Raw genomic sequence first — 16,875 nt, forward strand, 5'->3', positions numbered from 1 at the left:
AACTATTTGAAAGTATAAGGAACATAATAAGCGGAGTTTATTATAAGTGCCTAAATACACAGGGTCGATATCATCTTATCCCATTTCTGCTAAAAGGAAATTTTAACAAGAGCAGCCACCACCATCATAATCTATAATCCACTTTTCAATGACTGAGTTTTGCCATACAAAACAATTTCCTGGTAATGAACAAAGTCAAGAGAAACTGGGCAAGAAAGATACAATGTAATATTAAAAACACACCTGACCTGACTTCTAACTAATAAGATTGAAAATATTATTTGATTTATCAGTTTTCTAAGGTTTACCTTATGCAAAAGGCAACAGTAGGGAGATGAACAAGAAAAGACACAAAAGGCATTTCAAAATAGAGAAAACATAAAGGATCAATAAGTACATGAAAAGATTTGATAATCTCAGTCATAAAAAAAAAATTAATAATTTCCTTCCATTAGATTGACCAAAGTTGTTGGACAATACCAGCGTTAGTGAGAGTGGGTGTAGGTAGATGTCTGCTAAGAGTCTAAAATTTTAATAGGGCAATATGAAAATATTAAATACAATTTTAAATGAGAATACATAATCCAACTACTAGAATTCTAAGATTCTACACACAAAAATCTACTTGTGCAAAAGGAGGCCTACAAAAGAACACTTACTATAGCTTTGTTTGTGAAAAGAAAAGCAAAACATCTAGACAGCCTCCACAGAAGCAATTAAGTAAACCATGTATAACTGTTTCTTGGATAACTATGCAACCATCACCAAACATAACATGTATCTATCCACCAGACACCAACAAGACTTTCAAGACATAATTACTATGTATTTTTATGTGTGTTTATACCCATGAATACATATATAGATATTTATAGATACTTAGCAATGTATGTATCATGTTCTAAACAGACATACCGGCTTTTAATTCTGGAAAGAGGACTGGGTTTTGTAGGCGTGTTGTAGTCATGGCAAGACTATGGCTTTACTATATGGTTGAATACTTTTTATAAGAATATATTAATCCTCTTATAGAATTACAAATTAAAAACAAAATCCACCCCTACTTCATCAAAAGGGAGAAAAAAATGTTTATAAATAGCAGACTTACCTGGTATGCTACTTCATATAAACAGCCATCCTTTCCAGCCAAGAAAATTCTGCCGCTATCAGTGGACGTTATTGTTAAAAGGTAAGTGTTATCAGTGGGAAGAGAATACAAAGGATCTGGAAGCAACTGCATTCCACCGCACATACTGTCATTGAGAACTCCAGAACCTGTTTTTTTTTAAAAGAAAAAAATACAGGAATCAGTTTATCCACTCTTTAGCTGTTTGAAAATAGTCACTGAATTATCTTTAGAAGTGAAATATTTACTGCATTCTTACTGATATGCTTAAAAGCTTCTATTAGCATGTATTTTTAAATTACTATAAAAAGTCCGAATCAATGATTCAAGTGAAATAGAACGTATAACATATAATTCTAATACATACTGTAGTATTATAACACACCAATAAAAAAACTAAACCAGCCCTAACCGATTTGACTCAGTGGACTGAGTGTCTGCTTGTGGACTCAAGGATCCCAGGTTCGATTCCGGTCAAGGGCATGTACCTTGGTTGCTGGCACATACCCAGTAGGGGTTGTGCAGGAGGCAGCTGATCGATATTTTGATATTTCTCTTTCTCATCGATGTTTCTAACTCTATCCCTCTCTCTAAAAATTTAATACATTAAAAAAAAAACCTAAACCAATTATTACATTTTGGAAAAGAATCCAAGAATGTAGCAGTAATAATAATTAATGTGAGTCACTCATTCAATACTGTTTCACCGAAAAGAGTGAAATTGAGAGCTTCTTACTTCAAGGTAAAGAATAATGCATTATATTTCAGTGTTCCATGTTAAAGTGGCCATTCAATAAATCTGAAATAAAGATGTTGAAGACACTACTGAAAATCTCACTAGAATAGACTATTCTTCTTCTACTGCCTTCCATTTATATTGTATATTAAAAACATGCACATTAATAGGGTAAAGACATCCAAAATACTTTGTGGAGTTACTATCCTGAAATATACCATATCTATAGGGAAATATAATTTTTTTGTTAGCAAATAGCATGGAAAATTATATTAGTTTATTGGTTTTTAATTATAACATTAAATCCACCAACATATTTTTATTTTAAAAACACAATATGTGGGTTGCTATACCTGTTTGCAAATTAGCATAGCTAAGTCCAAGAATCACTATGTCCACAGGGGTTGCCAAAACCAGGAGGTGTCGTATGTGAGGCTGAAAGATGCCTAAGACAAAGCAGACATGGGTTTGGGATTATTTTTCCTCACAAATCCAGAATTGAAGCATGTATAGAATAAGGTTTTGCCATTACAATGAGCTAGTAATTAAACAGTATATGAAAAGTCTGAACCTAATTTAGTTCATTAAATACCTATGACCATTTAAAAAAGTAAATAGCAAAAAAGAACTACCTTAGTAAATAAACACTTCAGTATTTAATGCCATTTAAACCACTTACATTACAAAATTGTTTAGATTTATTAATATATAAAGATTTCTATTTGTATGCTCACATTTATAGCAGCACAATTCACAGCATCCAAAAGGTGGAATCCACCCATGTGTCCAACAACATATGAACTGATAAACAAAATGTGGTATATACATATAATAAGAGTATTATTCTGCCCTTTAAGAAAGGAAATCCTGCCGAAATTGGTTTGGCTCAGTGGATAGAGCTTCGGCCTGCACACTGAAAGGTCTCAGGTTCCATTGCGGTTAAGGGCATGTACTTTGTTTGCGGGCTCATCCCCAGTAGGAGGTGTGCAGGAGGCAGCTGATCGATATTTCTAACTCTCTCTCTCCCTTCCTCTCTGTAAAAAAAAAAATCAGTAAGATATATTTATTCTGGCATACTAAAACAGGGATGAACCTTGAAGGCATCATGCTAAATGAAATAAACCAGAGGCAAAAAAATAATAACATATAATTCCACTTATATCAGGTACCTGGAGTAGTCAAATTCATAGGAAGAGAAATGAACTTATATGTCAATGAGTTTTTCAAATGAGTTTATATATCAAAACAAGATAAATAACAATAACAAAGAGGACATTCCTAAGTACAAATTTTTTTGTGTGTTAATGCTTGTAAGGCACTGTTTAACTTGAGAAGTGTGGCATGGCATGAGATGCTACGTGTAAGTGTCACTGTGATTATGTTATGAAGTCCAAAAATAGTGTCTCACTTATAGGAATAAAAGAAAATAATATCTTATGTTACAATTATGGACATCTCTTTATACATATGCATTTGGCCTACCTAAGGGGGCTAAATGTCATATAAAATACAATAAGCTAACATCATGACTTGGTTTTACTTTCACTAATGAATACCAAGGGACTTAAAAGCCAGTTTTGTGTATCTGCACACACCATAATGAGCTATCAAACTCCAGGTCAGTCAAACTCCTGAGGGGACACTTTGCATATTAGGCTTTTATATACAAAGAAGATAGATAAGCAATTTGGAAGATTTTAATAGGAAATTCACCGACTTAAAATGTGTTGTCATTTAACCCTAAAGTATTTGCAGTCTGTGTGTATACAAATATAACTTTAATCCTTGTTCTTTATTTCTTACCAGCTTTTGGTTTCACAAGCCCCACAGCAAGAATAGTTTCACTAAGTCCATCAAAATAGGCAAGGTCTCCTCTGTCAACAGTTGAAGAAAAACATGTTACACAAAACATAATGGAAAATAAATGAGCAAAGAAACTGTTTCAGTTCCAAGACCTAAGGCTACACATAAATCTGTTTTCCAAAACATTCCACCCAAGCTGTAGGTCTCTAACAGCAATCTACTTACTATAGGGGCAGAGACAAGAGTGTTGAGAGGACCAACAAGCCATGAGTAAGATCACTAGTTCAACAAATTTTATGCAAAAATGCCTTGGGCCTTCACTCAGGCTCTATTACATACAGTTAATTTACAGGTCAAGCACAGAATCATAAACATCATTTCTTTAAATCAACAGTCTCCCATTCTGTAGAAATGCAAGGAAAGCATAAATCTTTAAAAATGTCAAAGAAATATTGATAGACAATCTTTATTGCAGGACAAAGACCTTGGGACCTAGACCCCTGCTACTCAGGGTGGCACCTGCTCTGACAACTTCACCGGAGCTTGTTACAAATGAACTCTTAACCTCATCCAGAACTGCTCTAACAGTCCCCACTTTAACCCATTGAGGAGCACTGACCCAGGTGTTAGATAAATGAAACATACATCAGGCAAGGTCTCATGAGAACATGAGGTGCAATAAGATCATCGAAATTCTAGTCATGTTAATGCATGCCAGCCTTAAATACATACCCATCTTCATAGTTCCACATGAATATGTCACTGTCAATTGTGAGCCAAGCTCTGCTGATAGGAGGAAACACACCCATCATGCAGTTACACTGCATATCTGAGTTGTGTGGATGTAAGGTAAAAATATTTCAATCTCATATATTTCTATTTTAAACTTGTTTCAAAAGACTTTGATATAAAATGTATGACTGCCTGGCCAATGTGGCTCAGAGGTGTAATGTCAACCCTTGAACTAGAAGGTCACTGTTCAATTCCTAGGTCAGGACACATGCTACGGTTGTATAATAGGTTCAATCCCAGTCGGGGGAATGCAGGAGGCCAGTCAATGAATGTCTCTCATCACTGATGTTTATATCTCTTCCTCTTCCTCCTCTCTCTGAAATCCATAAAAACATATTTTTTAAAAAATTAAAAACTTAATCCTGACTGGTTTGGCTCAGTAGATAAGAATGTTGGCCTGTGGACTCAAGGGTCCCAGGTTTGATTCTGGCCGGGGCATGTGCCTTGGTTGCGGGCACAGACCCAGTGGGAAGTGTGCAGGAGGCAGCTGATCGATATTTCTCTCTCAGTGATGTTTCTAGCTCTCTATCCCTCTTCCTTCCTCTCTGTAAAAAAAAAATCAATAAAATAACAATTTAAAAAATCATGACCTGTCCACTCTTTAATGCTATTTGACCACATTCTCTCTCTACAAATCAATAAAACACCTTAAAAAATTTTTTTAAGCCTTAAATACAAAGTAAGAGGATACGTCCGAACTGTTCAACAAGTTCAGGTGGGAGCGGAACTCTGCGGATGGAACTGATCTCTGGAAGGTTGGGTACCGACAGCAAACCAGGTCCTTGTAGAGGATAATCCATATCCGACATGCCAGAAACAGTGGGACTATCTAAAAAAAGAAACAAATAGAGCATTTACTTAACATTATTCATGTTTTGGGCATCAAATTGGGTATACAAGAGCATTGCAAGCTACAACAAAATTGTGCTTCTGATGGTTCTGAAAGTATAGAGAATGAAGTTAATAAAGTCAATTATAACCTGATGCAAAGCAGCCCTGAGAAATTTCATCAATGAGGGGCAGCGGGCACTAAACAAGGCTATCTTTCCCAGATACTCTGTAAATAAAAAAACGGTTGGGCCCTAACCAGTCTGGCTCAGTGACTGATGGGTCCTGGGTTCAATTCTGGTCAAGGGCATGTACCTTGGTTGCGGGCACATCCCTGGTGGGGGGTGTGCAGGAGGTAGCTGATCGATGTTTCTCTCTCATCTATGTTTCTAATTCTCTCTATCCCTCTCCCTTCCTCTCTGTAAAAAATCAATAAAATATATATAAAAAAATGGTTGGTTCAATATTTTAGTTTTTCTATTATTAATTAATTAATCTAAAATGGAATATATAAAAAACTGCTTTGCGATTCTTAGCTCGAACAATTGTGGACAAATAAAATATTGATGGGGAAAAAAAATAGCTGTTTTCCTTTCTCACTTAAACATTGAGAGATTAAACTAATACATGCCCTTTTCCACTGGATTTCCCCCTAGATCAGTGGTCGGCAAACTCATTAGTCTACAGAGCCAAATATCAACAGTACAACGATTGAAATTTCTTTTGAGAGCCACATTTTTAAAACTTAAACTTCTTCTAACACCACTTCTTCAAAATAGAATCGCCCAGGCCGTGGTATTTTGTGAAAGAGCCACACTCAAAGGGCCAAAAAGCCGCATGTGGCCCTAGACCAACAAGGTAAGTCCAAAGATAAGACAGAAACATTTACTGAGGCAAAATCACAGACTGCTCTGCAAAGGGTTCTCACTGCAACCTTTCTCTTGCACTATGAGCCAGACACTGGTGGGCAGGTTGGTCTCCTCAGCCTGTATTTCCTAGTCCTGAACCAGGCGTGTAAACCTGATCGCTATTTCACTCAGGCACCCTTTCAGGCTCTCTAACGTACAAAGATGATGGGGAAACTTACACGTGAGACGATTTTAAAATGTATTTAGAAGAGTTAAAAACATACAACTAGAGAGAAAAATGCAATCAATTCCTATGTACTAATGACCTAGCTTCAACAATTACCAATATCATGCCCAATCATATGGCATTTACATCACATTTGCTCCTTCCCTAATGGATCTTCTGAAGCAAATCCTAGACATCCCATTTAGTCTTAAAACCGATTTAATAGAACATGGCACCTGTTGACTGGCAGTGGAGACACAAAGAACGGGATTAATAACTCTGGTGAAGATAGCCTTCACAAAGACAGGGATACATTTAAAAAAATATTTATTTGCATTGCTTTCAGAGAGGAAAGGAGAGGGAGAGATAGAAACATCAATGATGGGAATCATCCATGGGCTGTCTCTTGCACGTCCCTTACTGGGGATTAAGCGCAGCAGCCTGGGCATGAGCCCTGACAGGAAATTAAACTGTGACCTCCTGGCTCATAGGGGGAGAGGCAAGAAAGTCAAAGAGGGAAGAACATTCCAGAAATGATGAAGCATACATGCAACATAAAATCCCAAAGAGGGGCTTTCTTATGAAAAACGGGTTACATTCAGTGTGACTGGAACACTGCGGATGAGAAGAGAATGGAAGAAGATGGAGAGGCAGGTGTGTGTACAGAACAGGGAACGTGAGGAGCGACCAGAAAGTACGGACTATCACCATCTCGCCTTCACCTAAGGAGGTCGGAGTGAGTACCGCTGTCCAGCAGGAGAGTTGCTAATAGGCCCCTCAGCTCTTACTGGACAGGCAGTCCACTGGTGGGTAAGGAACAGTCAGGAACAAATATTACCTTTGCTATGTTTTCTGTCTTTTCTCTGATTACAAGTCTGACTACTAACAAACCGTATACATCGCCAAGGTGTCTTTTAGATCTACGCTGCACAGATCATCCTGGTTATTTTAGCTTGGTACTTGCTCACCAAGTCTCTCTCTTACTTACACTTCTCTGCTTTTCTCTAACTTCCACCTCACAAAGGAACCACTCTCCCTCCCCCCCAACCATGTATGTAATTCCACATGCCTCGCGGAGCCATGATTTAGACGTTAAACAAAACATTTTTTTTAGCCGCTTTCCTTGCTTCCTTAGCCTCCTCCCTGCCCATCACTGTGGTTGACTTCTCTGCCTTTATTCCACGGGTAGTTTTCACTGCCTCCCGGCACTTCCTAGCACACTAACTCTACACGTGACGGAGCATGTCTGTGACAGGCCATGATCCACATGAACTTGGTTCGTTCTTCCGTTTCACTCGAATAGCAATACGAGCAATGAACAAGGATGAGGCTTGGGCCTGGCGCTCCTCCTCCCCACGCCTCAGGCAGGAGGAAACCTAGGGCAGGAGGAGGCAGCAGCCGGTGCAGGTTGGGGTCTTTGCCTCTCTGCGTCCGCTCTTCACCCGTGCCCCCTCCAATGGGTGCCATGAAGAAGGCGAGGCCGGGGAGGAGGCGGGGACGGGGGAGACTGCACTCGGGGCTCCGTTCCGCTCTTGGGCGTGTAGCACCCAGCGCCCTGGGGGTGAGGGCCCAGCGAGGGGAGGCCAGGGAGGCGCCGATCACTCACTCGGGGCAGACACCAGGAGCAGCTCGGACAGGTCCGGGTACATGCGGTCCTCCTGCAGCTGGCGGTCGATGAGCCGCCCCGCGTTCTCCAGCGCCTCCTGCAAGGCGGAGGCCGACGCGGAGGCCGGCGCCGCGGCGCCCAGCAGCGAGGTCGGCATCTCGGAGAGCCAGGACACCAGCGCCCGGAAGAAGCCGGCCACCACGGACCAGTAGGCGAGCACCCAAGCCCCTAGCGCGGACGAGAAGCGGGCGGCGCGCGCGCCAAACGAGCGCCGCGGCGCCAGTTCATGACGCACTTCCGGATCCTCGGGGGCGGGGCTCGGAGGCTCCGTCGCGGCTTCCGGCGCGGGAAGCCGTTGGGGGCGCTCGGCCTTAGGGGCGGGGCGAGGGAGGGAGAGGCGGCAGCGGGGCGTCGCTGGGGCTGGGGCGGGGAGGCGGCAGGCGGAGGAGGTGGTCTAGGGAAGGAAAGGGGGACGGGGCAGGGCCGGGGCGGGGCGGGAAGGGGCGGGGCGGGAGGAGGACGGAAGGAGGGCCGGAGGGACGGGGAGGGAGGGGGGCAGACCCGGGGCGGAGGGGCGGGGCCGGGCGGAGGGGCGGGGCCGGGCTCGCAGCTCGGTTCCGGGGGCCCGGCGCGCGCCGGGTCTGGGCGCGGGGACCTCGCGGGTCCAGCTGCAGTGCGTGGCTGTCTCTGGCGCCCCAAATAACAGAGCGGCCGGGAGTTGGTACCAGGTTATCAGAGACAGTTTACATAGGAACCAGAATGTCACTGTTTCGTAAGGTGACCAGATCTTCCCGCTTTTGGCGGGACAAAGATTGGAAAGATTGTTTTCAAAAATCGGGACTTTTTTTAAAACGCCGCGGGACGCGGGAAAAATTGTTGGAAATCTGGACTGTCCCGTCAAAAGCGGGAAGATCTGGTCTCCTTATATAGGGGTTTCAGCGTCCATGACTATGCAGGAGGCTTTCCTATGTGTGCGTTGCCGCTGTTGGACTTGGTGGCCCGTTAACTGTGAAGAAGGATGCGTGGCTCAGAGGTGGGGCATGGACCTGTGAACCCGGAGGTCAGAGCACACGCCTGGGTTGCAGGCAGGCTAGATCCCCAGCGTGGGGCGTGCAGGAGGCAGCCAATCAAGGATTCTCATCATTGATAATTCGCTCTCTGAAATCAATTAAAAAAACACATATATTTAAAAAAGAACGATGTGCGTGTAGAATCTTCCGCTGCGTACAGGGCGCTGCTGCCTTGCATTATTTCTCATGACAGGGAGGAAGCAGACGGTGCTAATCCATCCTTCCATGCATAGGAGAGGGGCAGCTACAAAGCTCCCAAGAGATTCCCCCAGTCCCGCTCCCTCTGCAGAAACGGAGTTCTTCATTTGGTTCGGGCATTGTGCCCTAGGGCTGGCAACATCAAACTGACGGTACTCCCGCCGGAGAAGGTGCCTCGTGCAGGGCCACACCAGCAAAGCAATCCAGTGCAGCGCTGTGCCTGGGTGTGGGGTGTGCATCTGAGCTAGGAGAAATGTGCAAGGAGAGGCAAGGTGGTAGGGCTTTTTCCGTGCGGATTGGTCACCGTGGCCGTGGTCGCACCTGACACGTGAGGGGCGTTGGAGACACTCGGGGAGGTTCCATCCCGCGTGGAGTGGGACAGGGCGCGGAGCGCGCACGTGGTCCTCCGGGCCGCCAGGGCGGCGCTGTGCGGGGCCGCCGTTCCCTCCGCGGGAGGCGCCGCTCTTGGCTGTGGCGCTTCCGGCGCTGCCAGGACCACTTCCGGTTGGGCTCTCGGCGCTGCTCCCGCGGCTGTTTGGTCTCCCGCAGCCGGCTCTGCGGCGGGCGGCGGCGATGGAGCGCCCGGGGCCCAGCGAAGGTGGGTCCGGCGAGGCGGGCCAGGCGGGCCGGGCCGGGCCGGGCCGGGCCGGGCCGGGCCCCGGGGGCGCCGCGCTAACGAGGTCCCCTCTCTCTCCTCCTCTCGCCCCCGTGACAGGCTCTGAGGCGTCGGGACCGGACCCGCAGCTGGCGGTCACCATGGGCTTCACGGGGTTCGGTGAGTGAGCGCCCGTCCCCGCGGGGTGTTCGGGGCCGCGGGCCGGGAGGGGCCCCGGGGCTGCTCCGTGCGCCTCGCAGTGCCGCCTCTCCCCTTCGCCCTGCATGTTGTCCCTCCTTTCCTGCCTCCCGCCGTCCGGGGGCCGCTCGGGAGGCTCGGGGAGCCGGTGAGGGAGAGGTTGCGGGGGAGCCGGGCGGAGGGGGAGTCTTAGTTGCGCTGCGAGGCTGACAGCTCTCCTGGCTGCACATGGGCTGTTAACTGGTTATGATGGTTTTCAGTCCTTTTTTTTTTTTTTTTAAATACGATTTTATTGATTCTAGAGACGAAGGGAGAGGGAGAGAGAAACATCAACGACGAGAATCACCCATCCGCTGCCTCCTGCTCGCCCCTCCTGGGGATGGAGCCCGCGTCCGGGCATGTGCCCAGACCACACACTGGCTGGACCGTTTTAACTTCTTGTTTTAAAAAAAACTTATTTATTTTAGAGAGAGAGAAACACGTCGATTTATTGTTCCACTTACTTGTGCATCCATTGGTTGAATCTTATATGTGCCCTGGCCGGGCAGGAACCTGAAACCTTGGCATATCGGGGGGCAACGCGCTGCCAGCGGAGCGACCTGCCCGGGCCCGCGTCCTCTCTGAGTCCAGCCTTTCATCACAGATCTTCCCTCCGTCTTTGTAGCGCCGAGGCTGGGCACGCCATAAGGGAAAAGGCCAAACAGAGATGTAGGCACCCATTGAGGATATCACTGTTAATAAAAATAAGCATACGCTGTTTTCTCACCCCATTTCTCTTGGGGCTTGGAGAGAACAAATGTCAGGCAAATGTGCCCAAACCTTTTTTAAAAGAACTATATTTTATTGATTTTTTACAGAGAGGAAGGGAAAGGGATAGAGAGTTAGAAACATCAATGAAAGAGAAACATCAATCAGCTGCTTCCGGCACAACCCCCACTGGGGATGTGCCCTCAACCAAGGTACATGCCCTTGACCGGAATTGAACCCTGAACCTTTCAGTCCACAGGCTGACTCTCTATTCATTGAGCCAAACCGGTTTTGGCGTGCCCAGACATTTTGTTTATTCTTTTTTATAGTCACTTATTTTGGTAATGTATATAATTTGTTTAATTCTTCATATTGTGGGGATTTCCCCATATTGTAAAACGTTCTTCCAAAACATGATTTAAAAAAAACACATTTATTTATTTGCTTTAACTAAATTTTATTGCGGTGACCTAGCTGGTGTGGCTCAGTGGATAGAGCGTCCGGCCTGTGGACTGAAGAATCCCAGGTTTGTTTCCAGTCAAGGGCACATGCCTGGGTTGTGGGCTCCATCCCCAGTAGGGGCCATGCATCTCTTATCATTGATGTTTCTCTCTATCCCCCTCTCCTCTGAAATCAATAAAAAAAAACTTTAAAAAAATTTTTGGGGTTGACATTAGTCAACATGAACCAAAACGTGATTTTTAATGGGTGAGTAATAGTCTATTTAATAGAAGTGTCATAATTTGTGATATTTTAAACTTTTTCCTACATAGTTTCTAATTCTTTATCAAGAAAGCTAAATTGAACATTGTTGCAAATAACTATCTCCTTTTGTTAAAGGAATCTTGTGTGAATTTCCATTGGGTAGCTTTGTAGAGGGACTACTTTAAGAGAAATGTAAATATGAAAATGCAGCCAAAACATTGGGAGTATATCTTTTAACTCTTATTGATACATATTACCCCAGCGCTCTGTGAGTACATCAGCTTCAGTGTTCTCTAAGAATGCCATTTTTACCATGTTCTTAACGAACAGAGTAGCTATTATTTAAAAAAACACGATGAAAACATATAAAATTGCTTCCTAGCTCATTCAGGGTATTGTCAGAATTAGGTCCTTTATGGTTTTAGGGCTGAGGCCCTGTTACCTTGCTGGCTGTAACGTGTGAGTCTTTGAGCTTCTTAAAGTGCCTGCATTACTTGTAGTCTTCACTCTTCATTTTCAAACCAACCACAGCGCCTTCAGTCCTCATCCTTTCCATCTCTCTGACCACATTCTGCCATGTTTGCTCTGCATCTTTGTTTGCAAGGGCCCCTGCGACGAGAGTGGGCCAGTGAAGATAATCTCTGTAGTTGGAAGTTCATAACTTTAATTACATCTGTGAAGGCCCCTTTGCCATGTGGTGTTACATATTCCCAGGCTCCAGAGGTCAGGGTCTGCCCACTCTCCTTTCTGCCTACAGTATCAGTGTTGTAGCTTCAAGGGGTGGTGTCTAGATGAATTAGAGAAAGCTGGCTGGTTAATGGCACTTAGTGATGAGATTGTCATTAAAATCCCCTGGGAAGTAACTCTTTCTTCCTTGATATTTTATGGTTGTCTTGTAACCATGCTATAAATTAGAGCAAGTAGTGCTTGATCAATCAGTAAAAATTTTTGAATACCTAAAGCTTAATGCAAAATCACAATCTGCTACTTACTCCTATTTTAGGGAAAAAAGCTCGTACATTTGATTTGGAGGCAATGTTTGAACAGACTCGAAGAACAGCTGTGGAAAGAAGTCGGAAAACACTGGGTAAGAAGTTCAGTTATCTGCTGTTTTATTTTTAAATATGTACTGGTTCCTTTGGAAGCAGAGATTTATTTATCTATTTAAAATCTTTATTTTTGAAAGTATTACATATATCACTTTTTCGCCCACATTGACCCCTTCCAGCCCGCCCCCACCCCCTGCCCCAGCCTTCCCCACCCTAATGTCTGTGTCCATGGGTTATGCATATATGCATACAAGGGCTTTGGTTGAGCACTCCCACCCACCCTCCTCAGTCTTTTCTCCAAGAGCACTCTGTTCAATGTGGAAGCAGAGGCTGAAAAAAACACATGGTAAAAATTGTATCTAAATAGGATAAGAAGTCTGAGTGCTAAAGTCTTTAGAAGTATGTGTTATGAACAAGGATTCTAAATTAATATGTGAGATCAGAATAGCAATTTCTTTATTACATCTCCTTCCACCTCTATTTAATCTATTTCATTTTTTCTTTCCTGCTTACAGCGGAACCAGTATTTGGAAGGCTGGGCGAGAGTTGGCTCTCAGAGCTGTGTACACCACTGACTGTTGACCCAGACAGTATATTACATTGAGACATACAGTGAATGTGGCTGCTGCTGTTGAATCCCTGCATTAATGAGCTGTATCAGACATTTAATGAAGGTCTTAATTTCCAGACTCTCTGTTTTGATAGCAGGCGGTTGCCAACTCTAGGTACCACCACCTCAGGGTCTTTGAAGGCGACTGACTCCACACTGCTTTCTTTGGAACTGCTTCAGATCGTTCTTACACTAGCTAGAGTGGAAGGGGCTAGAAATCAGGCAGGACTCCTGGAAAAAATTAATTGAATGTTGTTCTTGTCATTGTTGGTTTTAAAACATTATAGCAATAGTCCAATATAATAAAAGCAGAGTATGCAAAAGGTTCCCTCAACTGGGAGGTCATCCAGGAGTTCGAATAGGGGCAGGCTGGCAGGGGGAAGGGAGGGAGGCAGTGCACGGGCCTCTAGCGTTTGATATTTGGGAAGTGAGTTTCACATGAAATATTTTTGTTCTCTGGGAGAATAAGTTTGTTTTTATTGTGAAAAGATAGCTTTCTACATATACTATTTATTGTGTGAAATTTCAAACACATACAAAACTATAGTAGTAGAATCCCATGTACTTAATCACACAGATTAACTACTGTAATAATTTATGGCCAGTGTTATTTCCAGATAGTGTGTTGACAAGCAAGCAGTAAAGGCTGTCTTCCTTCATAGCCCTTTGGAGAGAGCTGGCTCACTGTTAGATAAGTGGTGCTCATTAGATAATTTTGATACCAAGCCTCTTTTGGCTGCCCACTGCACAAAATCCAAATCAAGAGACAGGCTGGTGGATGGAAAAAGTGGTTTATTGAAGTGCTGGCAGCTTGAGAAGGTGGCGCACTCTTATTGACACAGGCAGGGGTTTTTCTAAAGAGGGAGGAGGAGGAATAAAAACAACAAGGAATCAAAAGGAAGGGATTGAGAATTTTCTGTTGAGGGAGCTACATGCAAGTCAACACAGTCTGTTTAGGTAACTGGTTGAAGGCCAGTAAATCTCTCAGGGCTATAATGTCTGAAAATTGGAGTCTGCTTCTTTTGAAGTTAGTTCCTAGAATTCTTCAGCGAAAATAGGCTGTTTACCTGCAGTAGTTAACAGATCATCATTTATAGTAGGGGTGGAGAATCTTTTTCTGCCAAGTGCCAGTTGGGTATTTATAACATTCACCAGGCACACAAAATTATCAGCTTAAGAATTAGCCTGCTGTATTTTGTCAAACATTTAATTAACTACCCCTAAGGCCTTGACAGGGCTCGACCAAATGATTTCGAGGACCTTATATGGCCCATGGGCCGGATGTTCCCCACCCCTGATTTACAGAAACAATGTCAAAAAGAATGGTAAGGTGTGTTACAATTTTAGTCCTTAGGAAGTGTGGTCCTATCAGTTGTGGAGTCTCAGTTCACTGTTTTGGAAGCTAGAAGCTCTGTTACTTCTCTGTGGCTTAGAGTTATACCATGGAATATTAGGCAGCAGTAAACAAGAAGGATCTCTTACCCTTTGAGACAGCATGGAGGGACCTGGAGAGTATTATGCTAAGTGAAATAAACCAGTCAGAGAAAGACAATATCACATGATCTCATTCACATGTAGAATCTAAGTAACAAAATGCACTCTTGAAGGGAGTGGATCCAGAGACATGGAAGCATGGAACAGTGTGGAATCTTGGAGGGAAGATGTGAAGGGTGATCAACCAGGGGCCTTGTATGCATATATACATAACTCGTGGACACAGACAATAGGATGGTGAAGGCCTGGGGCGTGTGGCCTAGAGGGGTTCAGTGGGGAAAAAGGGGAGACATGTAATACTTTCAAAAATAAGGATTTACAGGATAAAATAAAAAAAACTTGGTTTGGCAAAAAAAAAAAAAAAAAAAAAAGTAAACGTGGGGTAATGGATATGCTCATTGATTAATCCATTTGGAGAATTCTTTCACAGATTATATGTGTATTACATCATCATGTTGTATACTTTAAATGTCTTACAATTTTGTCAGTTATACCTCAATAAAGCTAAAAAAAATAATAGTACCCAACTTCAGAGGTGGTTATGAAGAGTAAAGATTACAGGAAGTGCTGAGAACAATATCTGGTACATAGTAAGCTCCATGTACTAGCTGTGATTTTTTTTTTTTTTAAGTTAAAGCTGACAATAAGATGCTTTTAGTTATTGCAAAGAAGTCATAGGAGATCTAATTAAAAATGGCTCAAATAGGAAACATTTAGTATCACACATGACAGGAACCCTGGAGTGGGGCTCTTCCATCTTCTGAGTTCTGACATGAAGGACGAAGTTTTTCTCCCTTTTCTGCTTTGCCACTTTTTGGGTATTGGCTTGTCCTAAGCTGACTTTCTTCATGGTCCAACATTGTCAGCAGAATTTTGTTACATGCAGATGACCATTTCTGGGGGCTGAAAGGGGACTGTTTTGTGTATCACTTTTTAGGAGGAAGAAAACCTTTCTCAAATGTACCATCAGCTGGCTTGTCTTCACATCTTACTGGCTAGTATTAGTGAGGCATACCAGCTCCAACCACAGCCATTGAAAGCAGTATGGTTGACTTGGAATTGAGATTCACCCCAGGTGGGCAGAGAGGGGCCCAGCACCCGAAGCACAGTGCTGCCCCCTACCTAGAGAAAGCTCTGGCTTTCTGAGCAAATCAAAAGGGGAAAATATGCCTTGGTGTTGTTTCCTGATTAGGGTAACAACTGTCCCAAAGACCTGAGCCTAGAGTCCAGGAGTCCAAATGTGGTATTCCAGTGCCTCCCAACCTCACCCTGGAGGGCGTGGAAAGATTACTGAAGAAGCTGGGTGACAGGAGCCTAGCAGGCTCATTCTTAAATTTGGACATTATCCTATTTTAAAATTTTTTCAGCCTCCTCCAGCTATTAGAGTGTAAAATTGTTGACCCATATCAGCCTAGCAGAGAACACACACATTAAAAACCCCAAAACAAAAAACCTGAGCTAGAGTTATAGCATTTTCTTTACTTCTTCCTGGAGAGTTTTATCTTCCACATCCTATCTAATAAAAGAGAAACATGCAAATTGACTGCACCTCTGCTAAGTGAAATAAGCCAATCAATGAAAGAAAAATACCACATGATCTCACTCATCTGTGGATAATAAAGAACATCATAAACTGATGAAAAATAAAATAGATACAGAGGCAGTAAAGCACCAGACTTAAATTACAGCGGGAAGGTTAGGGAGAGGTGGGGGAGATAGATCAACTGAGGGACGTGTGCATGCATATAAGCATCACCAATGGACACAAAACACTGAGGGGTGAGGGCATGTATGGGAGTGGGGTGGGGGGGCAATGATAAGATATGTACACATATAATACCTTAAAAAAAAAAACGGGGGAAAAAAGAAACATGCAGATTGACTGCACCTCTGCTAAGCCCACAAGCCACACCCACCAGCCAATCAGGAGCAAGTACGCAAATTAACCCAGCCAAGATAGTGGCAGCCACGGAACTGGAGCTAGCAGGAGGCTTGGGTTGCCCCCAGCAATGGAGAAAGCCAAGTTTCCCACCTGCCCTGGCTGGCCCTCACCTCTGCTCAAGACTACGAAGTTTCAATTATAGAAGATAGATAAATCCCAGATACCTGCTTCCAGCTGGCCCTGGCAGCTGCTCAAGGAGGTGCTGAAAAAGGCAAAAGGCAAAAGAGGGGCTGGGAGCTTGGGTCGCTGGGGGCCGTGGCCAGCCTGCAAATAGCCATCAGCCCCTGGCCAGGCACCCCAGT

At 43.8% G+C, this 16,875-nt stretch overlaps 2 protein-coding genes across 3 annotated transcripts in view; one reads left to right on the top strand and one right to left on the bottom strand.

Annotated features, from left to right (window-relative positions):
• Positions 1-8,235, bottom strand: part of NUP155 (nucleoporin 155) — a 42,059-nt gene extending 33,824 nt beyond the window's left edge. For both annotated transcript variants that reach the window (XM_036410441.2, XM_036410440.2), the window contains exons 1-6: positions 7,966-8,235; positions 5,149-5,286; positions 4,398-4,494; positions 3,666-3,736; positions 2,216-2,308; positions 1,109-1,275 (exon numbers count right to left, since the gene is read on the bottom strand). In XM_036410441.2, coding sequence (XP_036266334.1) covers positions 1,109-1,275; positions 2,216-2,308; positions 3,666-3,736; positions 4,398-4,494; positions 5,149-5,286; positions 7,966-8,122 — 723 coding nt within the window. In that variant the 5' untranslated portion in view covers positions 8,123-8,235. The remainder of the gene's footprint in view (positions 1-1,108; positions 1,276-2,215; positions 2,309-3,665; positions 3,737-4,397; positions 4,495-5,148; positions 5,287-7,965) is intronic.
• Positions 8,024-16,875, top strand: part of WDR70 (WD repeat domain 70) — a 163,590-nt gene continuing 154,738 nt past the window's right edge. Inside the window, exons 1-4 of the mRNA XM_036410445.2 lie at positions 8,024-8,029; positions 9,783-9,831; positions 9,949-10,008; positions 12,482-12,565. Of these exons, the coding sequence (XP_036266338.1) occupies positions 9,807-9,831; positions 9,949-10,008; positions 12,482-12,565 (169 nt within the window). The 5' untranslated portion in view covers positions 8,024-8,029; positions 9,783-9,806. The remainder of the gene's footprint in view (positions 8,030-9,782; positions 9,832-9,948; positions 10,009-12,481; positions 12,566-16,875) is intronic.

Source organism: Pipistrellus kuhlii, unplaced genomic scaffold (genome assembly GCF_014108245.1).
Source record: "Pipistrellus kuhlii isolate mPipKuh1 unplaced genomic scaffold, mPipKuh1.p scaffold_m20_p_4, whole genome shotgun sequence".
Classification (NCBI taxonomy): domain Eukaryota; kingdom Metazoa; phylum Chordata; class Mammalia; order Chiroptera; family Vespertilionidae; genus Pipistrellus; species Pipistrellus kuhlii.